Raw genomic sequence first — 24,225 nt, forward strand, 5'->3', positions numbered from 1 at the left:
CGCCAATGCAAGGCACACGGGTTCGATCCCTGGTCCAGGAAGATCCCACATGCCACGGAGCAACTAAGCCCGTGTGCCACAACTACTGAGCCTGTGCTCTAGAGCCCGTGAGCCACAACAATTGAGCCTGCATGCTGCAACTACCAAAGCCCATGTGTCTACAGCCCATGCTCTGCAACAAGAGAAGCCACTGCAATGAGAAGCCTGTGCACCGCAACAAAGAGTAGCGCCTGATCACTGCAACTAGAGAAAGCCGGCGGGCAGCAATGAAGACCCACCACAGCCAAAAATAAATAAATAAAATAAAATAAAATAATAAAATCTCTTTGTCATCTCATTCTATTTTCTGGAAAAAAAATTAACTATATTCCAGCTATTTGATTTAATTTTTAATTTTTTAATTACATTTTAAATTTCCAAACCATTCTTTTAGGAAACTTTCTTTATTACAGCCTCTTGTTTTTGTTCAAGGATAAAAATATGTTCTCATCTTTCTGAGGACATTAATTATAGTTCTTTTTTTTTAATTTTTTAATTTTATTTTATTTTTTTATACAGCAGGCTCTTATTAGTCATCAATTTTATACACATCAGTGTATACATGTCAATTCCAATCACCTAATTAATCACACCACCATCGCCAACCGCCACGGCTTTCCCCCTTGGTGTCCATAAGTTTGTTCTCTACATCTGTGTCTCAACTTCTGCCCTGTAAACCGGTTCATCTGTACCATTTTTCTAGGTTCCACATATATGCGTTAATATACGATATTTTTCTCTGTCTGACTTACTTCACACTGTATGACAGTCTCTAGATCCATCCACGTCTCAACAAATGACCCAATTTCCTTTTATGGCTGAGTAATATTCCATTGTATATATGTACCACTTCTTCTTTATCCATTCATCTGTCGATGGACATTTAGGTTGCTTCCATGACCTGACTATTGTAAATAGTGCAGCAATGAACATTGGGGTGCATGTGTCTTTTTGAATTATGGTTTTCTCTGGGTATATGCCCAGTAGTGGGATTGCTGGGTCATATGGTAATTCTATTTTTAGTTTTTTAAGGAACCTCCATACTGTTCTCCATACTGGCTGTATCAATTTACATTCCCACCAACAGTGCAAGAGGGTTCCCTTTTCTCCACACCCTCTCCAGCATTTGTTGTTTGTAGATTTTCTGATGATGCCCATTCTAACTGGTGTGAGGTGATACCTCATTGCAGTTTTGATTTGCATTTCTCTAATAATTAGTGAGGTTGAGCAGCTTTTCATGTGCTTCTTGGCTATCCGTATGTCTTCTTTGGAGAAATGTCTATTTAGTTCTTCTGCCCATTTTTGGATTGCGTTGTTTGTTTCTTTAATATTGAACTGCATGAGCTGTTTATATATTTTGGAGATTAATCCTTTGTCCGTTGATTAGTTTGCAAATATTTTCTCCCATTACGAGGGTTGTCTTTTGGTCTTGTTTATGGTTTCCTTTGCTGTGCAAAAGCTTTTAACTTTCATTAGGTCCCATTGGTTTATTTTTGGTTTTATTTCCATTACTTTAGGAGGTGGATCAAAAAAGATCTTGCTGTGATTTATGTCAAAGAGTGTTCTTCCTATGTTTTCCCCTAAGAGTTTTATAGTGTCCAGTCTTACATTTAGGTCTCAAATCCATTTTGAGTTTATTTTTGTGTATGGTGTTAGGCAGTGTTCTAATTTCATTCTTTTACATGTAGCTGTCCAGTTTTCCCAGCACCACTTATTGAAGAGACTGTCTTTTCTCCATTGTATATCCTTGCCTCCTTTGTCATAGATTAGTTGACCATAGGTGCATGGGTTTATCTTTGGGCTTTCTATCTTGTTCCATTGATCTATGTTTCTATTTTTGTGCCAGTACCATATTGTCTTGATTACTGTAGCTTTGTAGTATAGTCTGAAGTCAGGGAGTCTGATTCCTCCAGCTCCATTTTTTTCCCTCAAGACTGCTTTGGCTATTCGGGGTCTTTTCTGTTTCCATACAAATTTTAAGATGTTTTTTGTTCTAGTTCCATAAAAAAATGCCATTGGTAATTTGATAGTGATTGCATTGAATCTGTAGATTGCTTTGGGTAGTATAGTCATTTTCACAATGTTGATTCTTCCAATCCAAGAACATGGTATATCTCTCCATCTGTTGGTATCATCTTTAATTTCTTTCATCAGTGTCTTATAATTTTCTGCATACAGGCCTTTTGCCTCCTTAGGTAGGTTTATTCCTAGATATTTTATTCTTGTTGTTGCAATGGTAAAAGGGAGTGTTTTCTTAATTTCTCTTTCAGATTTTTCATCATTAGTGTATAGGTATGCAAGAGATTTCTGTGCATTAATTTTGTATCCTGCAACTTTACCAAATTCATTGATTAGCTCTAGTAGTTTTCTGGTGACATTTTTAGGATTCTCTATGTATAGTATCATGTCATCTGCAAACAGTGACAGTTTTACTTTTTCTTTTCCAATTTGTATGCATTTTATTTCTTTTTCTTCTCTGATTGCCATGGCTAGGACTTCCAAAACTATGTTGAATAATAGTGGTGAGAGTGGACATCCTTGTCTTGGTCCTGATCTTAGAGGAAATGCTTTCAGGTTTTCACCATTGAGAATGATGTTTGCTGTGGGTTTGTCATATATGGCCTTTATTATGTTGAGGTAGTTTCCCTCTACGCCCACTTTCTGGAGAGTTTTTATCATAAATGCGTGTTGAATTCTTTCGAAAGCTTTCTCTGCATCTATTGAGATATCATATGGTTTTTATTCTTCAATTTGTTAATATGGTGTATCACATTGATTGATTTGCATATATTGAAGAATCCTTGTCTCCCTGGGATAAATCCCACTTGATCATGGTGTATGATCCTTTTAATGTGTTGTTGGATTCTGTTTGCTAGTATTTTGTTGACGATTTTTGCATCTATATTCATCAGTGATATTGGTCTGTAATTTTCTTTTTTTGTAGTATCTTTGTCTGGTTTTGGTATCAGGGGGATGATGGCCTCATAGAATGAGTTTGGGAGTGTTCCTTCCTCTGCAATTTTTTGGAAGAGTTTGAGAAGGACGGGTGTGAAGTCTTCTCTAAATGTTTTATAGAATTCAGCTGTGAAGCCGTCTGGTCCTGGACTTTTGTTTGTTGGAAGATTTTTAATCACATTTTCAATTTCATTACTTGTGATTGGTCTGTTCATATTTTCTATTTCTTCCTGGGTCAGTCTTGGAAGGTTATACCTTTCTAAGAATTTGTCCATTTCTTCCAGGTTGTCCATTTTATTGGCATAGAGTTGCTTGTAGTAGTCTCTTAGGATGCTTTGTATTTCTGCGGTGTCTGTTGTAACTTCTCCTTTTTCATTTCTGATTTTATTGATTTGAGTCCTCTCCCTCTTTTTCTTGATGAGTCTGGCTAATGGCTTATCAATTTTGTTTATCTTCTCAAAGAACCAACTTTTAGTTTTATTGATCTTTGCTATTGTTTTCTTTGGTTCTATTTCATTTATTTCTGCTCTGATCTTTATGATTTCTTTCCTTCTGCTAACTCTGGGTTTTGTTTGTTCTTCTTTCTCTAGTTCCTTTAGGTGTAAGGTTAGATTGTTTACTTGAGATTTTTCTTGTTTCTTGAGGTAGGCTTGTATAGCTATAAACTTCCCTCTTAGAACTGCTTTTGCTGCATCCCATAGGTTTTGAATCATCGTGTTTTCATTGTCATTTGTCTCTAGGTATTTTTTGATTTCCCCTTTGATTTCTTCAGTGATCTCTTGGTTAGTTAGTAATGTATTGTTTAGCCTCCATGTGTTTGTGCTTTTTACGTTTTTTTCCCCTGTAATTCATTTCTAATCTCATAGCATTGTGGTCAGAAAAGACACTGGATATGATTTCAATTTTCTTAAATTTACTGCGGCTTGATTTGTGACCCACGATGTGATCTATCCTGGAGAATGTTCCGTGTGCACTTGAGAAGAAAGTGTAATCTGCTGTTTTTGGATGGAATGTCCTATAAATATCAATAAAATCTATCTTGTCTATTGTGTCATTTAAAGCTTCTGTTTCCTTATTTTCATTTTGGATGATCTGTCCATTGGTGTAAGTGAGGTGTTAACGTCCCACACTATTATTCTGTTACTGTTGATTTCCTGTTTAATAGCTGTTAGCAGTTACCTTATGTATTGAGGTGCTCCTATGTTGGGTGCATATATATTTAAAATCGTTATATCTTCTTCTTGGATTGATCTGTTGATCATTATGTAGTGTCCTTCCTTGTCTCTTGTAACATTCTTTATTTTAAAGTCTATTTTATCGGATATGAGTATCGCTACTCCAGCTTTCTTTTGATTTCCATTTGCATGGAATATCTTTTTCCATCCCCTCACTTTCAGTCTGTATGTGTCCCTAGGTCTGAAGTGCGTCTCTTGTAGACAGCATATAGATGGGTCTTGTTTTTGTATCCATTCAGCCAGCCTGTGTCTTTTGGTTGGAGCATTTAATCCATTCACATTTAAGGTCATTATCGATATGTATGTTCTTATGACCATTTTCTTAATTGTTTTGGGTTTGTTTTTTTAGGTCCTTTTCTTCTCTTGTGTTTCCCACTTAGAGAAGTTCCTTTAGCATTTGTTGTAGAGCTGGTTTGGTGGTGCTGAATTCTCTTAGCTTTTACTTGTCTGTAAAGCTTTTGATTTCTCCATCGAATTTGAATGAGATCCTTGCCGTGTAATCTTGGTTGTAGGTTCTTCCCTTTCATCACTTTAAGTATATCATGCCACTCCCTTCTGGCTTGTAGAGTTTCTGCTGAGAAATCAGCTGTTAACCTTATGGGAGTTCCCTTGTATGTTATTTGCCATTTTTCCCTTGCTGCTTTCAATAATTTTTCTTTGTCTTTAATTTTTGCCAATTTGATTACTATGTGTCTCGGCGTGTTTCTCCTTGGGTTTATCCTGTATGGGACTCACTGTGCTTCCTGGACTTGGTGGTTATCTCCTTTCCCATGTTAGGGAAGTTTTTGACTATAATCTCTTCAAATATTTTCTCAGGTCCTTTCTCTCTCTCTTCTCCTTCTGGGACCCCTATAATGCGAATGTTGTTGCATTTAATGTTGTCCCAGAGGTCTCTTAGGCTGTCTTCATTTCTTTTCATTCTTTTTTCTTTATTCTGTTCTGCAGCAGTGAATTCCACCATTCTGTCTTCCAGGTCACTTATCTGTTCTTCTGCCTCAGTTATTCTGCTATTGATTCCTTCTAGTGTATTTTTCATTTCAGTTACTGTATTGTTCATCTCTGTTTGTTTGTTCTTTAGTTCTTCTAGGTCTTTGTTAAACATTTCTTGCATCTTCTCGATCTTTGTCTCCATTCTTTTTCCGAGGTCCTGGATCATCTTCACTATCATTATTCTGAATTCTTTTTCTGGAAGGTTGCCTATCTCCACTTCATTTAGTTGTTTTTCTGGGGTTTTATCTTGTTATTTCAGCTGATACATAGCCCTCTGCCTTTTCATCTTGTCTATCTTTCTGTGAATAGTAAAGGCTTCTTGATGCACTGTGACTGTTTCCACAAACTGATTTCACCAGGAGTCCCTCATGTGAGGACGTTCTGTCAGATTCTCTTGGTGTGTGAACTGTCTTCAGGTTCAACATATGAATGAAGTTTGGAGGTTGGGGTCCATCCTGCTAGTGTTGGAGGGTCTCCTGCAGAGGCGGGGGGTGGCTGTGGCTCACCGTGGGGACAAGGACACTGGCAGCATAAGTTCTGGGATGTACTCCTTGGCGTGAGCCCTCCCAGAGTCTGCCATTAGTCCCACCTAATTATAGTTCTTTTTAAGTTTTCTTCTATTCTCTGCATTACTTGGTTGTTCCAAGTTGCATTTTTCTGTTTGGTTCTTGGCTGTCTGCTCATATTAAAGATGAAGTATAAATATTCTGACTGGAAGTTTTGTGTACATGAATCTAAAGATTGTTGACTAGTGAGCTTCAGCATGGTGAACTAGTGGGGCCATTATAAATGCCAGGGTTTTTTCATCCTATACTAGTTAGCTTCCCTGTAGAGGAATTCTCCAACCTGCATCCCAGGTGCACTGGGCTCCTGCATGCATATGCGGAAGAGGATAGAGCTGGAGGGGATCTCTTGAATCAGTATTTAGATTTTTACAATGCAGACTTTCACTCAATCTCTGTATTTTCAGAGCAGAATCTCACTCAGTCCTCAATTGTGCAGAAAGTAAACCTCCAGCTATCTGCTGTAGTATGGGAGGAGATCTGGTAATCAAAGTCCTATGCACTTTCAACCAATCCTATTTTTTCCAGACCTACATTTGCCCCTACCTTTAGGAGTACCTAGTTCTACCAAGTTGAAAAGGGACAAATCCACTTGCCCTAAAGCCTCATCTCTCCCACTACAATGCTTTTAGTAGCTTAGCAAATAGATAGCTCAGCAAATCAAAACTAGCTCAACAGATACCGGTAACTGACCTCAAGAGGCTTCTCCTTTTGGATTTTTTTTTTTTTTCATGTGGAACATTTTTAAAGTCTTTACTGAGTTTGTTACAACATTGCTTCTGTTTTATGTTTTGATTTTTTGGCCTCAAGGCATGTGGGATCTTAGCTCCCCGACCAAGGATCGAACCTGCACGCCCTGCATTGGAAGGCAAAGTCTTAACCACTGGACTGCCAGGGAAGTCCCGGCTTCCCCTTTTGAACAAAGCTGTTTCTAACAAGACAAGAAAGCCCCCATAGTCATGTAACTAATTAATGTTCATTGATTCCCCTTTCCTCATACCTTATAAATATAGACAACAGCACAAGAGCAGGGACCCTCAAATGCAGCCTTTTGGGGGAATGGCCTCACTATGCCTGGCCCTAAGCATAACTCTGTGGAATAGTAAGAACTTGAGGAAATTGTGCACACTTTGATGCTTTCCTGCTTAAAATCAATAAACATTATTTTTTCAATTTTATTGAGAAATAATTCATGTACAATAACTATACTCATTTTAAAGTATATTATATGAGTTCTGACAGATGTACATGCTCCTGAAATCACAATCAACACAGAAAATTTCTATCACCTCTAAGAGTCCCCTATAACCCTGTGAAGTTCATCCTTTCCCTTCACTCCTGGCCCCAGGCAACCACTGATGTGCTCTCAGTCATTATAAATTAGTATTTTCTAGAATTTCTTGCACTATGGACTGCTGCCTTGCTTTTTTCAGAATAATTTTGTGATTCATTCATGTCATGTGTATCAGTAGTTTTCTCTTTTTTTAAAAATAAATTTATTTATTTATTTTTGATGGCATTGGGTCTTCGTTGCTGTGCACGGGCTTTCTCTAGTTGTGGCGAGCAGGGGCTACTCTTCGTTGCGGTGTGTGGGTTTCTCATTGTGGTGGCTTCTTTTGTTGCAGAGCACAGGCTCTAGGTGCGCAGGCTCAGTAGTTGTGGTGCACGGGCTGAGTTGTTCTGCAGCATGTGGGATCTTCCTGAGCCAGGGATCGAACCCATGTCCCCTGCATTGGCAGGCGGATTCTTAACCACTGGGCCACCAGAGAAGTCCCAGTTGTCTCCTTTTTATTGAAGAGTAATATTCCATTTTATGAATGTATTTCATAATGTTTATCCTTTCACCTGTTGATGGACATTGTTTCCAGTTGTTCACTATTGTAAATAAAGCTGCTGTAAACATTTGAATACAAGTTTTTAGGTGGACACATTTCTCTTGTGTAAATACCTAGGACTAAAATGGTTGAGTTATATGACAGGTTATATGACAGTTGACACTCTTCCAAAGTAGTTGTACCATTTTATATTTTGACCATCATTGTACAAGGTCCAATTGCAGCACATCCTCAATAACACTTTGTACTGATGAACTCTTTAATGTTTAATATTAGCTATCTTAGTGGATGTGTAGTATATTTCACTGTGGTTTTAATTTGCATTTCCTTACTGACTAATGATGTTGAACATCATTTCATGTGCATGTTGACCATTCATATGTCTTCTTTTGTGAAAAGTCCATTCAAATCTTTTGTCTAATTGTTTATTGGGTAGTTTGTCTTCTGTGTATATATTAGGTACACGGTGAGGCAAGAATCAATGTTCATTTGTTCCCACAGATACCCAATTGTTCCAGACTTTCCTTTCCCCATTGAACTGCCCTACTTTATTTTTTTTAATTTTTTTATTTTTTGAACTGTCCTACTTTTGACGAAAAGCATCGGACCATACAGGTAAGGATCTATTTCTGCTCACTGTACTCCGTTCTTTTGACCTTTCTGTTCATCCTTTCACCAGTTCCACCCTATGTTGATTACTGTAGCTTGATGTTAAGTCCTCAAATCAGGTAGTATAAAGGTAGTATAAGTCCAACATCTTTGTTCTTATTTTTAAAAATTTCTTTAGCTAGTCTAGGTCATTTGCATTCTAATATAAATTTTAGAATCAACTTGTCGATTTCTATAAAAAGCTTACTGGTATTTCTGTTGGAATTGCATTAAATCTATACATCAATTTAAGGAGAAGTGACATCTTAACAATATTGAGCTTTCCTATTCATGAACATGCTATATCTCTCCATTTGTTTAGGCCTTTAAAAATATCTCTCAGTAAATTTTTATAGTTTTCAGTGATGAGGTTTTTTTTTTTTTTTGTCCTTCAATCAGTTATTTATTTATTTATTTATTTATGGCTGTGTTGGGTCTTCGTTTCTGTGCGAGGGCTTTCTCTAGTTGCGGCAAGCGGGGGCCACTCCTCATCGCGGTGCGCGGGCCTCACACTATCGCGGCCTCTCTTGTTGCGGAGAACAGGCTCCAGACGAACAGGCTCCAGACGCGCAGGCTCAGTAATTGTGGCTCACGGGCCCAGTTGCTCCATGGCATGTGGGATCTTCCCAGACCAGGGCTCAAACTCGCGTCCCCTGCATTAGCAGGCAGATTCTCAACCACTGCACCACCAGGGAAGCCCTCAGTGATGAGATCTTACACCTCTTTTATTAAATTTATTCCTAAATATTTTTTGTCTTAGTGTTATTATAAACTGATTAAAGTTTAATTTTCCAATTGTTTGCTGTTGGTAAATAAAATCATAAGTGATTTTTGTAATCTTATATCTTGAGACGTTGCTAAATTCACTTATTAGTTCTAGCAGTTATCTGTAGATTCCTTAGGGATTTCTACATAGACAATCATGTCATCTACAAATAGACAGTTTTACTTCTTCCTGTCTAATCTTCATGGCTTTTATTTCTTCTTCTTGTCTTAATACAGCAGTTAGGACCTCTAGTATAATGTTGAATGAGGTAGTGAAAACAGACATGCTTGCCTTGCTCTTCAACCTAAGGGACAAAGTACACATTAATTCATCAGTAAATATGATGTTTGCTATAGATTTTTGTGTAGAAGGCTTTTATCAGATTGAGAAAGTTTCCTTCTAGTCCAATTTTTTATTATAAATGGGTGTTGGATTTTGTCAAATGCCTCTTTGCAATATTGAAATAATCACGTTTGTCCTTTGTTCTGTTAGTATAATTAGACTGAATGATTTTCAAATGCTAAATCAACTTTCCCTTCCATTACCCATTTCCAGCAGTCAAAAATTCTCTAGGCTGTGTGAAAAAAAAACACGACTACAGTGGTTGAACCAAACATGTGTTTATTTTTTCTCACTTAAGAAGCTTGAAGAAAGATGGTCCAGCACGATTTATCAGCTTTCCAATGTCATTAATGTCCCAGGCTCTTTCTTCTTCCCTGTTCTATCATTCTTAATGTATGGCATGCCTCTTCATGATTTCAAGACGTGCTAATGCACTTTTTGGCAAAGATCTTCATCTTAGGTAGAAAAAGGAAAGGGGGAGCAAGCAGAAAGGAACTGGGGACACTTATCTCAGAAAAGTAATACTTTTCTATAAATCCTTAGTAGGTTTCTTCTTGCATTTCAAGAGCCAGAACTGTGTCACTTGCCTACATACAGTTAGTTACAGGAGAGTCTGGGGAAGTAAATTTTGTTTTCCCTTTTTTTTTTAACTAATTTAAAATTACTTTGTAAAAATGAGTCACTGTGCTTTGATCCTTATTTTTTCACTTTATAATAAAAAATTTCAAATATGTACAAAAGTAGGATAGAATAATCACCATCATGCATTCATGACATGACTTCAATTATCAACTCATGGCGAATACCATTTCATCTTTACCTCTATCCACTTTCACATACCATATTATTTTGAAGCAAATCTCAGACATCATATTTACCTATAAATATTTCAGTAGGCATCTCTACAAGTTGAGGACTTCATAAACCTAACTACAATACCATTATCACATCTAAAGAAAAAAAATGTAATTATTCCTTAATTTCTTCAAATATCCAATTAATACTCAAACTTCCAAGAGGTAAGTTTTTTAGCTGGACACATTTCTTCTGTCCCCCACCCCCAAATCATGATTCTATTGTTGAGTAGGCAATCTACAGCACCCGCCACACCATTTGTATTCAGTATACTATAAAAGTAGCTTGTCTCAAGAACTATTCTGGGGCAAATAATACAATATTCTTTCTATAGTTAAAAATGCTATCAAATGAGCATTTTTAGTTAAAGGTGGCATTAAAACAGTAGCATTAGACTTTTTAGGAGCAGCCAAGTTTTCCTCTTTAAGAGGTCTAACTTTACTGACCAATGAGACATTTGTCAATTTTTTAAAGCAGTTACTCACAAATCCCGGCTAACTGAAGTTATTTGTATCTACAACATCTTATGTTCCTTAGGCACTGGCCACACGTTAAGTCATATTTGTATATTCCATAACTCCTAGTACAGAGGAGACACTGAGTAAATGAATATTTGTTAAATGCATGGACGAGATGGAAGAAAGTAACCAAAGCCTACTAAAGGATGCTACCAGGCATCCATAATGATACTACTGAAATAAGGAAAAAAGGACTTCTAGAGTAAAAAATCCAAAAAAAGCTGATTTATACATCTTTTTCCTCCACCATGTTTAATTTCCCTTGTATCCTTGGATGAATTTTTTTAAAACATCTTCAGGATATCTCTTATATACAAAAGTTTGTTTGGGTTCCACCAGTGTTTTAAAACATCCAATTTGTTTAGAAGTAATTGAAATTAGGAAGGAAATGCTTTCAAATACTCCAGTTGTATCAATATTTTGTTGAAATGGCATTAAAGAAGGAGATAGTGTAGTAGTTAACTTGCATGTCAATATTAAACCACAAAAATATATAAATTTAATAAAGCTACTGCTTAATATTTACTCTAAGTGACTTTTTAACATGCTAAACCTCACTGTTAAAGTAGTAAAGACATATAGCCTTTGAAAAGAACATAGGTTTCAGAATCAGATCTGGGTTCAAATCCCATAGGTTTGCTTACTGGGTAGTCGTTTATCCTTTCAAAACACCTACTTCCTTTAAAATAAGAATAACAGCACTTACCCCAAAGTGCTGTTGTGAGGATTGAGTGATACAATCAATAAAATTACCTGGCATATAGTAATCACCCAAGAAACGTTAATTGTCACTATTATGTAAGTGATTTAACTGCAAAATGCTCCATTTACTAAACATAAATAAACCCAAAACAAAGTTTAACATTCTAAAATCAGATAAAAACAAACTCATAGCTTTCAATAAAGAAAAATGTCCTCTCACCTATTTTTGAATACACCAGAATCAAAGGCCAGAAGAGTTCTTGTCTGCTTACAACAAAGTTTGCTTAACAGTACTCATTTTTCTGAGTTACGTGAGGAAAAGGTCTTTTAATGAAATTCCTATTTTCTTATCTCTAAAGAAATAAGTGAATGCTCCTGGTACTGCTAATTCACTCCAAGTCTTACTGCACTTGAGTTAAACACATATTTAACAACACCTGCATAAATTTCTAAAGGAAGCACATGAGTAAAAACAATATTGAATCTTTGCTCATTTTATTATGAAAACTTCACTACTTCCTAGAAGAAGAAATGTCTTTCACCTCAGTCTTTGTATTGTAGTAATTCATATAGCAAAATAATGACCTAATACTGTGGATAAATTCATTCACACACACACACACACACACACACACACACACACACTCTGACATATATACTTCACTAACAGGACTCACTTTCCCAGAAAATATTAAGTAATCATTGTACCTTTTGTGACAAGATTTCTAGATACTGAATTCCTAGTAAGACCTTTATGTTTTAATTTTTTTCTCTCTTCTTCAATTTGCTTTTCTTGTTGATATAATTTTTCTTTTCTCTGAATTATTTTATGTTCTTCAGCTTTTCTTTGACGTTCTTTCCAGGCTTCCAATTCTTTAGTTGCTTTTATCCGTTCATTTTCTTTCATATCTTCTATTCTTTTCCTCTCTTCTTCTTCAATCTGAAAAAATTAAAATTACCAAATCTTTTAAAACATACAAAAAGCAGTATTTTAAAAATAAGAAATTCATTATAGTAATTAGTTATTTTTACCTCTAAACACTTGTCATTAAATCTGAAGCAATAGTTAGCAGTGAATAAAGAATTAAAATGGGAACAGTAAATGATTTAGCAGAATGCTCAATGATATGGTGTCACTGAACAAAGGTCTTAGTTCCAGATCTACCATTAACTATTGATATGTTCTTGGGCAGTCACTTTCTCTAGCCTCAGTTTACTTGCATGTAAAATGTGGACAGGCATTCAATTAGATGATATCTAAGGGCTTGGTTAATAAAAAAAAAAAAAAAAAAGGAAGAATTTATTACTCTGAAAGTTAAGTCACTTGTCCCAAAATCTTTATACACACACAAAAACATATATGCAAACATTCATCTTTCTACTAATGCCAGTCTTACCTTGTCTTAAGACTGAAGTTGTGCCGACCTTCACCTGAGGAATGAGGGAATAATAAGAAGGGAATAGGAAGGAGGAACTAGGGAGTTCGTCTCTGGTAGAAATGTTTGAACTTTGAATCCTGCTGTCAACTATGTTTGCAATAGCAGTTATTTGACATTTCCACATGAAAAGCTAAATATCAGATGAATCTGAAAGCAATACATTGCTCAGTTGTGTGCCAATTTTTCTCCCTTTCACAAACTTCCCTCATATGGGCAAGAAAAAAAACCCCTGTGAAACAGAGTAACTGGTTATTATATATGGTTGACTCCATGTACCTAACCTTCCTATGGTAACAAAAATTTCTCACCTCTATCCTCCAGAGAAGCAGTGTCTAACAAAACTTTTTTTAATAGGTGTAATGTTCTGTACTATCCAATACATTAGCCACTAGTCACACATGGCTAATGAAGCGCTTAAAATGGGGCTAGTGTGACTGAGGAACTGAATTGGTAATTTTATTTATGTTTCATTAATGTAAATTTAAATTAATTTATTTTTAAATAGGACATCTGACACAGCTCTAGAATGACATGCTGGGAAAAAGTTTCCTAAAGGCTGAATTATTTTAGGATATAGAATTAACATTATAGGTATGAAAACCGTGCACTGAAGAGGTACTCTATAATATTTGCATGAGTTAATACCCTCTTCTGGAGACTATTTATTTTCTTATTATACCATGAAACATTTATTTTAAAATAAATTTCACAGATTACTAACAGGAGTTTCTTATAATCCCAGAATTGCACCTAAGGCCTAAACTAAGCACAAAAGATGCTAATTACTATATGTCCTAAATTCAGAGAGCCGCAGTGAGCCGCCAACAGGTTGGGCCAGAAAGCATCTGCACGTGGCAATGAACCAGCATTTAAATGCCTGATAATAGGCCATGATGAACAGTCAGTGTTAGCTAGAGGCAGCCACAACCTAAAAGAAGATGACAACTTCCCCCAGTTTAGTAATATGTTTGCCTTTTTCCCCTCCTTCCTCTGTTCCCCAACACATGGAAGGAGGAAAAAGTATGTGAAGAGTCAGAACGCCTTCACCCCTCATGATCTCTGTTAAGCAGAGTGAATTTTGAAAAGTTTTTAAAAATGCATAAGACTGAGTCTTACTTACCAAAAACAAGACTGTTCTTATAACCAAAAGTAACAAGAAAGTTCTTCTATTATGCCAAGATGTAGTTAAGGGAAATATGTGTGTGCACGCACGCACACATGTGTGCATATAAAGATATATGTATATGCAATTTATAATAGGCTATATTAGAAACACAAAAATAGTCCTCAGGGATTAATGAGGAAGAGGAAGGATTAAAAAAGGCTTCAAAGAGCAGCTGACAGAAGGAACTAGAATGAACAGAAAAACATGAAGAAGGTAATACCTTATGATTATGATAAAGGCAGACTACATACAGCAAAGAGAAACAGAGACAGACAAATGTTAAACAATCCTTGAAGGTCTTATTTTTTAAAAAACATGATAAGGGGAATATACCACTTAAAGGAGGAATGTGTAGTAATTCAGAAAGCTAGAAAAACAATCACCACACTGAAGGAACTGGATTTTAAGTGCTTTGTACTGCTCAAAAAAGGACGCCATATAGTATGGGATATTAGTTTAATACAGACAGCAAATATAAGTAACAGGAGAATAATGAGCAGCTCCTAAACGAAATTCCTGAAGAAAGGGAAATCTATAATTATTTTAATTTGGAATGAATCTCTGGTTTATCAGGCATTGTTCTTTTTAAACCAATCTCATTTATTACGTGTAAAAATAATAAATAAAATACTAGAAAACTGAATCAAGGAAAATTTTAAAATTATAATACATCTTGATCAATGATGTATTTCTTATCTATTGATATTAGGAAATCAAAAGAGAAAAATACGGCTTCCCTGGTGGCACAGTGGTTGAGAATCTGCCTGCCAATGCAGAGGACACGGGTTCGAGCCCTGGTCTGGAAAGATCCCACATGCTGCGGAGCAACTAGGCCCGTGAGCCACAACTACTGAGCCTGCGCGTCTGGAGCCTGTGCTCTGCAACAAGAGAGGCCCACGCACCGCGATGAAGAGTGACCCCCGCTTGCCACAACTAGAGAAAGCCCTCGCACAGAAACGAAGACCCAACACAGCCAAAAATAAACAAATTAATTAATTAATTTTAAAAAAAAGAGAGAGAAAAATAATATGATCTCACTACTTCTCAGAATACCCTTGATACTAAGAGAAAAAATTTTTAGATCAATAAAAGGACCTACACAATATTATGCTTCATGGTGAAGCATTAAAAATATTTCTAGTAAAGTCCCTAAGGCCAATATGCCTACTGCTTTACTATTTTCCTAGCGGGCATAACCTACACAACAGATTTTTTTTAATAAATAAATTTTTAAAATAAAAAAAAACTTTAAATAAGAAATACAAATATAGATTATGCAGAGATAGAACCATCATTATTTGCAAATAATATGGTAGACTACCTAAAAGAACACAAATAATAAACTGACAAACTATTAGAATGAAAAGGAGAGTTCAGCGAGGCAATCACATACAAGATCAACTTACACAAACTCTTATAACTAACTTTCCTACAATCTGGCAATATACAATTAGGAAATACAATGGAAAAAGTCATTTCATTAGTAACTGCCAGAAAAGCTTTTAAAATGCTACAAGTAAGCATCACAAAATATGAACCAGTCCTATATGTAAACTAAATAATTTTGCTGAGGGATATAAAATGTAAGTCTGAATAAATGGAGATAAATGCCACATTCCTGGAAGAAAATCTCAATATTTTAAATCTCAGTATTTTGATATTCTACAAATTAATTTATAAGTCAATGTAAATCTAATCAAAATACCAAAAGAACTCTTAGGGAGCTTGATAAGTAACTGTGAAATTCATCCACAGCAGAAAACGTGCAGGTTTTATGGAGGCGTGAAGAGGTTGGCAATTCTCATCCATAAAGATCTAGACAAATTTATCAAAAACAACCAATTCGGGCTTCCCTGGTGGCACAGTGGTTGAGAATCTGCCTGCCAATGCAGGGGACACGGGTTCAAGCCCTGGTCTGGGAAGATCCCACATGCCGCGGAGCGACTAAGCCCGTGAGCCACAATTGCTGAGCCTGCGCGTCTGGAGCCTGTGCTCCGCAACGGGAGAGGCCACGATAGTGAGAGGCCTGCGCACCGCGATGAAGAGTGGCCCCCACTTGCCGCAACTAGAGAAAGCCCTCACACAGAAACGAAGACCCAACACAGCCATAAATAAATAAATAAATAAAATTAAAAAAAATAAAATAAAATAAAATAAAAAATAAAAACAAACAAACAAACAAACAAAAAAAAACAACCAATTCAGGGCAGTGGGAATTAACCAAAGGCAGCCTGCAAATTGTTAAGTGTTTATTCTAGAAGAACTGCTAAAGTTATAGGTAAGAACAGTGGGAGGCTCTGACCTTCTGCCTAAGGTTACTCCCAATCACCCACCTCCAGCCAGGATGACAAGACTGACATTTTTACCAACATGAAACTAGGAAAAAGAACCCAGCAGCTTTGTTAGCAAGAACGGTGGACTCATTTCAGGGTGGGGCAGTGAAAATCTGTGGCTTTAGTGGAGAAAAGTGGTAAACTTGGTGGGAATGAAGAGGGAAAACTGAGGTCTGAGGTTGAGGTCCTAGTTAGGGTAAGTGCCTGAGCAGTCAGAAAATTAAGAGAAAGATCATGTAAATTAGAGAGCCATAGAAGGTATGTAATAAGCTCACCATACACCCCTGGTTAAACAGCAAGCTATGCATTTCTGGGGGAGATCTAAGGAAGCCTGGCATAAAATAAAGCCAAGGGATACTTGAGAACTTGCTCTGTGAATGTACTTCCAAACCCACACATAGACCAATCAGCAAAGGGGTGGAAGCCTTTCAGGCTGAAGGTATTTACTACCTCTGCCCAAATCATTAGCTAACAAGTGAGTTACGCAGACACAGGGAAGACCCTTAAGGAAGCCAGTCCAAAAAACAAGAATTAAAAAACTCAGCAGAGACATCAGCAGTTGTATACCACAAGGGTGTCTAGACTGATCCCACAGTTAAAGTCCAGGCAAGTTACTAAAAAATAAACAATTAATTAAAACAGAACTCAGAATTACTATAATCTACTAATTAAAATGCCTAGCTTTCAACCAAAAATATATCAAGAAATAATTACTAAAGAATTCTCAAATTTGAAGAAAACATTACATACCTCAGAGAATTTCAAACCAAAGTAAAATAAATACAAAGAGATACACCTAGATACAATTTAGTCAAACTGCTAAGTAAATACAAAAGCCAAACAAAAACAGGGAAATCTTGAAAGCAGCAAGAAAAAAGGGACTCGTCATGTACAGGGGAACAATAATACAATTAAAGGCTGATTCATCATTAGAAACAACGCAGGACAGAAGACAGTGAAATGACATATTCAAAGCACTGACAGAAAGAATCTAAAACTACAAGTTCTAGATCCAGCAAAACCATTCTTCATAAATGAAGACGAAATAAGCACATTCCAAGATAAACAAAAACTGAGACAAACTATTGCCCACAGACCTGTCCAACAAGATATACCAAAGAAAATCTTCAGGCAGAAAGGAAATGGCACTAAACACTAACTCTGATCTGTAAGTGGGAATGAAGAATATGGGAAATGGTAAATATATAGGTAAGTATAAAAGACAACACAGGGACTTCCCTGGCGGTCCAGTGGTTAAGACTTCGTCTTCCAATGCAGGGTGTGCGGGTTCAATCCCTGGTCGGAGAGCTAAGATCTCACATGCTTTGGAGCCAAAAAACCAAAACATAAAACAGAAGCAATATTGTAACAAATTCAATAAAGACTTTAAAAAAAATGATCCACATGAAAAAATCTTAAAAAAAAAAAAAAGAATACAACTGGATGAACAAAATGTGGTATATACATAATAATAGAACATTATTCAGTCTTAAAAAGGAAAATTCTGATACATACTAAAAAGTGGATGAACCTTGAAGACATTATGCTAAGTGAAATAAGCCAGGCACAAATGGACAAATATAGTATGATTCCACTTACATGAGATACCTAGAGGAGTCAAATTCATAGAAACAGAAAGTAAAATGCTGGTTGCTAGGGGCTTAGGGAAATGCAGAATGGGACGTTATTATTTAACGGATACAGAGTTTCAGTCTGAGAAGATGAAAAAGTTCTGGAAATGGATGGTGGTGATGGTTGCACAGTAATGTGAATGTACTTAATATCACTGAACTATACCCTGCTAAATGGTTAAAATGGTAAATTTTATGTTATGTTTTATCCAATTAAAAAATAAATTTAAAAAGAGAATAAATATTTTCTTGCTTTTCTTCTCTTTCTTTAAAAACTTGAGATTTTTTAAAAAGCAATACTTTTTTTAAAAAAATAAATTTATTCATTTATTTTTAGCCATGTTGGGTCTTCGTTGCTGCACGCGGGCTTTCTCTAGTTGCAGCAAGCAGGGGGGCTGCTCTTTGTTGCGGTGCACAGGCTTCTCGTTGCAGTGGCTTCTCTTGTTGCGGAGCACGGGCTCTAGGCACATGGGCTTTGGTAGTTGCAGCACGCAGGCTCAGTAGTTGTGGCTCATGGGCTCTAGAGTGCAGGCTCAGTAGTTGTGGTGCACGAGCTTAGTTGCTCTGTGGCATGTGGGCTCTTCCTGGACTAGGGATCGAACCTGTGTCCCCTGCATTGGCAGGCGGATTCTTAACCACTGCACCACCAGGGAAGTCCCAACACATACTGTTTAGTTTATAATATCCATGTACATATACCTATTCATGAATGGCAATAACAGCCCAAAAATACGGAGAGAAAAATGGAATTGTATAAAGCAAAGTTGCTATATTTTACTGGAATTGAGTCAGTGTTAACCTAAAGTAGATTATAGATTGTGATAAGTTAAAGGTGCATATGGCAACAGTTAAAAACTTTCACAACCTGAAAAATATATACATACTGTAAAAATTATGTTTATTTATATTAGATTATATGTATATACACACACATACATACACATAGACATGTAAATAGCTAAAAGGTCAACAAGGGAGCTCCAGTTTCAGCTCTGACATGTTAAGCAGTTGTCATTCCTATCCTTATAACAAAAAAAGACACACTGAAAACCAAGTTTTCTTGGACCCATCAGAGAAGTGAGTCACAGAGCAAACTGCTACCCTGAAACACAGAGATAAGTGTATCCAGAAAGACAAAAAGATCTGCTTGCCTATTGCAGAAGCAACTACAGCTGTAAACTGGTAGGAACACTTAAATGGTAATTTTGACAAAATGCTGGAGTCTGAGTGTGGCCCAGCATGACAGTGAGAAACTCGGGAGCCACAATCTTGGAGGGTGACCCCATATTTTTGTGAGCTTTACCATCAGAAACCCAACTAGGTTACCATGAATAAGAACTCTGGCAGAAATGGGGGAAAAATAATCATTGTGAAATACAGAAATACCCCGAGTATTCTCCATAACAAAGATCTACTCTCCAGGAGAAAGGACCTTGTCAGAGCTAAAGGAATTCCCTTCTCATTGGGGGAAGGGAATTCCTCCTACTCCAGTCCTCCCCAGCCGTCCGGTCCCACCTAAAGGGAGAAAAAAACACAGTTATCTGTCAGGGCTTCAGGAAAATACACGGGGAACATTGCAGCTGGGGAAGAGAATAAGAGCCAGGGGAGAAAAGCTGTATCACTGGAGGAACACTTGTGAAGATTACAGGCCCAAGATACAGGCCCATGAAAAGACTGAGATTTAATGGCAAGATTATAGATTGTTTCCACTCCCTTACAATTTATTACCACACCAACAGGGTTCCAGGATAATGACAGTGGATTACAGAAGAAAGAGCTTATGACAAAGGCTCTCTCTGAGGATGAGTAGACAGAGAAGCCAAAAATCCCAAATTCAAAAGAGAAGGGGGGAAAAAAAAAAACCCCAAAAAAACAAAAAAACACTAGAGGAATTTGAAGCCTCTGGTACCTGTTATGTACAGCTAACATAGCTAACATTAAACATAACCCAAAACCCAGTCAGAGTAAATAAATCTACTCACTAAAGGCATATTAATCTTAGTTTCTATTACCTGATACAATATGCCTAGTGTTCAACAAAAAATTGCAAGGCATGCCAAAGGCAAGATAAAACACATTGTAAAGAGACAAAACAATCATCAGAACCAGACTCAGATACAACACAGATGTAAGAATTATTAGGCATGGAATTTAAAATAACTGTTTAATATGTTAAGGGTTCTAATGGGAAAAGAAGACAACATGCAAAAATGCCCCCTAAGAATAGCTTAAAGTTTTATCTCTGTGGGGACTTCCTTGGTGGTCCAGTGGTTAAGACCCTGGGCTTCTAATGCAGGGGTTGCATGTTCGATCCCTGGGCGGGGAACTAGGATCCCACATGCTGAGCAGAGCGGCCAAAAAAAAAAAAGTTTTATCTCTGTAAACAAAGAACGTTGCCTGCCATTCTGGTAAACAAACAATGTTGTCCACCATCAAGCCATCAGCCATTGTAGATGCCCCAGTGGTGCACCCTGAGGGGAAATTAGGATGGAGAAAAACAGGATACTGGCCCTAGACAGTTAAGAAGCATTTCAAAGGAATAATTTCAATGAGCCCAGACTCTAGCATCTTCCCATACACAGAAAAGCACTAAAATCATTAACTTGAGATGTCTGTTTCTGTGCCTAGCAGTAATCTTTTGATGTTCAACTATATGTTTTTTGTTTTTTCGTTTTTTCAGCAAAAACCCCTATATATCCTGGCTCATTCTTTACCTCTCTGGGACAGTTCCTCAGAGCTATCTGAGAGGCTGTTTCCAGGGCTACAGTCCTCAGTGAGGTCCTTGAATAACACACAGCCTAAAAATTGAGAGTTATGTTTTATCTTTTCAGTCAACATCTTCCACATGGAGCTATATATCATTCTAACAATGAGCCCCCTTAAGCTAAGAAAATTCAAGTATTAATTCAGTCTGAAGTTTAATAAATATAGTATTAAAATTTCTCTTGGAAAGCTATTAACTTCTGAAATTTAATTATTTAGTTGTTTGTTTATATTCTGTGGAAATGATAATCCAGTTAAAATAATATAGGTATGTGTTCAAAGCTAAAATGTAACAAAATTGATTTTCATTTCAGTTCCCTTCTCTTCTCCCTACGAACTGTATCATGTCCCCCAAAATTTGTAATGTTGAAGCCCTAACGCTCAATGTGACAATATTTGGAGATAAGGCTTACATGGAGGTAATTAATGTCAAATGAGGTCATAAGGGTGGGGCCCTGATACAACAGGATTATTGTCCTTAAAAGAAGTGACACCAGAGCACTTTCTCTCTCTCTCTGTCTACCATGTGAAGACACAGCAAGGACGCAGCCAGCTGCAAGCCAGAAAGAGAGGCCTCACCAGAAAATGAATTGGCCTGAACCTAGATACTGGACTTCCCAGCTTCCAGAACTGTGAGAAAATAAATTTCTGTTACTTAAGCCACACAGTCTGTGGTTTTTGCTTGTTATGTCAGCCCAAGCAGACTAGGAGATTTTCTTTTCCCTTTGGCAGATTTTCAAATAGGTGAAAGGTGGCCCAAAGGTATCATTGAGAGTTATAAGGAGAGCCAATGGCTAATTAATTCACAAAGTAAAAAATCAAACTCATGAATAACTGAGAGGAACTTGTTAAACTCTCCAGCAAATTTGGACATAAGTAAACTGAAAGGCAGAATGACCTAACTAAATTGAAATCTGGGCTTTCATATAAAGCATAAGAATTTGTAAGTGTCTTGGAAACTCCATGTGTAGACAAGGATAAGAGCAAACTCTTACTATAGCAGTTAGCTCTATCTGTCCTTGAACAAAAGTTATTACTTGATAGAAAATTCTTTGGTCTTACACTATGTGATTTCACAATCCTGTCATGATTTGTTGGTATCTTTCAAAGATTCAGCTTTGGCTTACTGATGAAGAAATCTTTCTTAAGTCAGTACCTGGGTTTACTACACAGAGACATAGTACTGACATATTTACTGTCATATATGTTAAAATGCTTCTATTAAACTAGCCTTCAAATTCAAGGAACAAATCTGACAGAACTGAGGAACAGAAGAAAAATTGTTAGTTTTTTAAACCAGATTTTGACTAATGGAAATGAATTAATATCATACTCTTGTACCCTACTCTTCACCTCATCCTTGCTGTTCAATAGTAATCTTATTCATCTCTGATAACAGACTTTTGCAAACAATTTCCTTTTTGGAGGTGTCCAATTGAACTCAGCTACTTCCATCTCAAAAGACCTTGCTGTTGAGATAACAAGGAACCATCAACAACTTAAATCTCTCAACTTCTCTCTGAAACAAAAGTATTTCTTCTCCCACACTCTGTTCTTTCCAAGGCTAACAAAAACCTAATCAGTATTATAAATGTGTGATCCTATACTATCCATCTCTTTTCCATAACACTATTTCCATAATACATATACTAGCCACTTGAACAACTCAACTGGTACTCAAGCTTAACTCCATAAAATGTGGGCCACTTACTTCCATATACAGAGCATTAAAAATATATATATTGCCCTAAAATTATTTACTTATAAACCTTCAGTGACTTCCCAAGAAGCTGATTAGGGTCTAGATTCAGGGACCTAGGGAAAGTAGTGAAAGAAGACTGACTGTCCTACACTCAAGTTGTAAGAGCTCTGAGAAACTGCCCACAGACTTTCTCTGAGCTCTGTGAGGCAAGGGGACATAGGAAATAAAAAAAGATTTTAACCATACCTCTGGAAAAGATGAAAAAGCTTATAGTCAGCAAAAAAGTGGATATATATGATTGTTGAAAGTTTATTTCTGCACAGATGCTGTGAATTTGGGATATATTTACACAAAACGTAAGTAGGTCAGTAGACTTGATAAAGTGTAAATATAAGAAAGCGTCAAAGGTACTGCCTTTTCTCATGATACCATGCTAACAGCTAAAGTTAATTTCTCATATGTTTGGAAATTTGGTAGATGTACACAGAATTTTAGTAATTCCTGTTAGAACAAAAAGAAATTAAAAGTCTAAAAAATAATCATAGGAAGATAAGCACTGTTCCTTTTTCAAAAATAAATGTTTTGTTATTAGGGAAAACATATGTTTATTATTGGGAATACATAAAAAATTCAAAAAAAACAAAAGAAAAACAATACTAGTGATCTTAACCCCCATTCATTTTCTATACTTTTTTAATTATAAAAATAAGATTTTATGTAATGACCTTTTTCAAATCGTCAGAAAACACATGGATATGCTACCATATTAACTGAAATGGAAAAGACAATCTTCAAATTCAAATGTAACTACAAGGGACCCAGAATAACCAAAATAATCTTGAAAAAAACAAAGTTGGAAGGCTCATACTTCCTAATTTCAAAATACATTACAAAGCTACAGTAATCAAGAAAGTGTGGTACTGACATAAGGACAGACATATAGACCAATGCAATAAAATTGACAGTCCAGAAATAAACTCATACATCTATGAGCTGACTGATTTTTGATAAGGCTTTTTAACAAAGGGTGCTGGAACAAATGAATATCCACATGCCAAAGAATGAGACAGGACCCATACTGCACATCATATACAAAAATTAGCTAAAAATGGATCAACAACCTAAATATAAGAAGTAAAACCATAAAACTCTTAGAAGAACACATAGGGTAAATCTTCATGACCTTGGATTTGTCAACAGATTTTTAGATATATATGACTGACACCAAAAGCACGAGCAACAAAAGAAAAAAAATAAACAAATCGGACTCTGTGCAAATTTAAAACTTTTGTGTACCAATGGACACTATCAAAGTGAAAATATAATCTACAAAGTAGGAGAAAATATTTGAAAGTCATTTACCTAATAAGGGTCTAGTATCTGGAATATATAAAGAACTCTTACAACTCAACAACAAAAAGACAAATATTCCAATTTAAAAATGGACAAAGGACTTGAATAGACATTTCTCCAAATAAGATATACAAATGGCCAAGACACACATGAAAAGATGCTCAACATCACTAGTGTCAGGGAAATGCAAATCAAAACCACATTGAGATACCAATTCACACCCAATAGGATGACTATAATCAACAAAATGGAAAATAACAAGTGTTGACAAGGATGTAAGAAACTGGAATCATCATATATTGCTGGAAGGAATGTAAAAGGTGCGCCCATCATGAAAAATTATTTGGTGGTTCCTCAAAAACTTAAACATACAATTACAAATGACCCAGCA

General features: G+C 36.4%; 1 protein-coding gene and 1 long non-coding RNA gene across 4 annotated transcripts in view; one reads left to right on the forward strand and one right to left on the reverse strand.

Moving 5' to 3' along the window:
* Positions 1-24,225, forward strand: part of LOC309654371 — a 350,754-nt gene that overhangs the window by 187,970 nt on the left and 138,559 nt on the right. The gene's annotated exons all lie outside the window — the stretch shown is intronic.
* Positions 1-24,225, reverse strand: part of DNAAF4 (dynein axonemal assembly factor 4) — a 118,128-nt gene that overhangs the window by 35,115 nt on the left and 58,788 nt on the right. For all 3 annotated transcript variants that reach the window (XM_082446905.1, XM_082446904.1, XM_082446903.1), the window contains exon 5: positions 12,157-12,388. In XM_082446905.1, coding sequence (XP_082303031.1) covers positions 12,157-12,388 — 232 coding nt within the window. The remainder of the gene's footprint in view (positions 1-12,156; positions 12,389-24,225) is intronic.

This window comes from Balaenoptera physalus, assembly GCF_965194825.1.
Source record: "Balaenoptera physalus genome assembly, chromosome: 2".
Taxonomy (NCBI): Eukaryota; Metazoa; Chordata; class Mammalia; order Artiodactyla; family Balaenopteridae; genus Balaenoptera; species Balaenoptera physalus.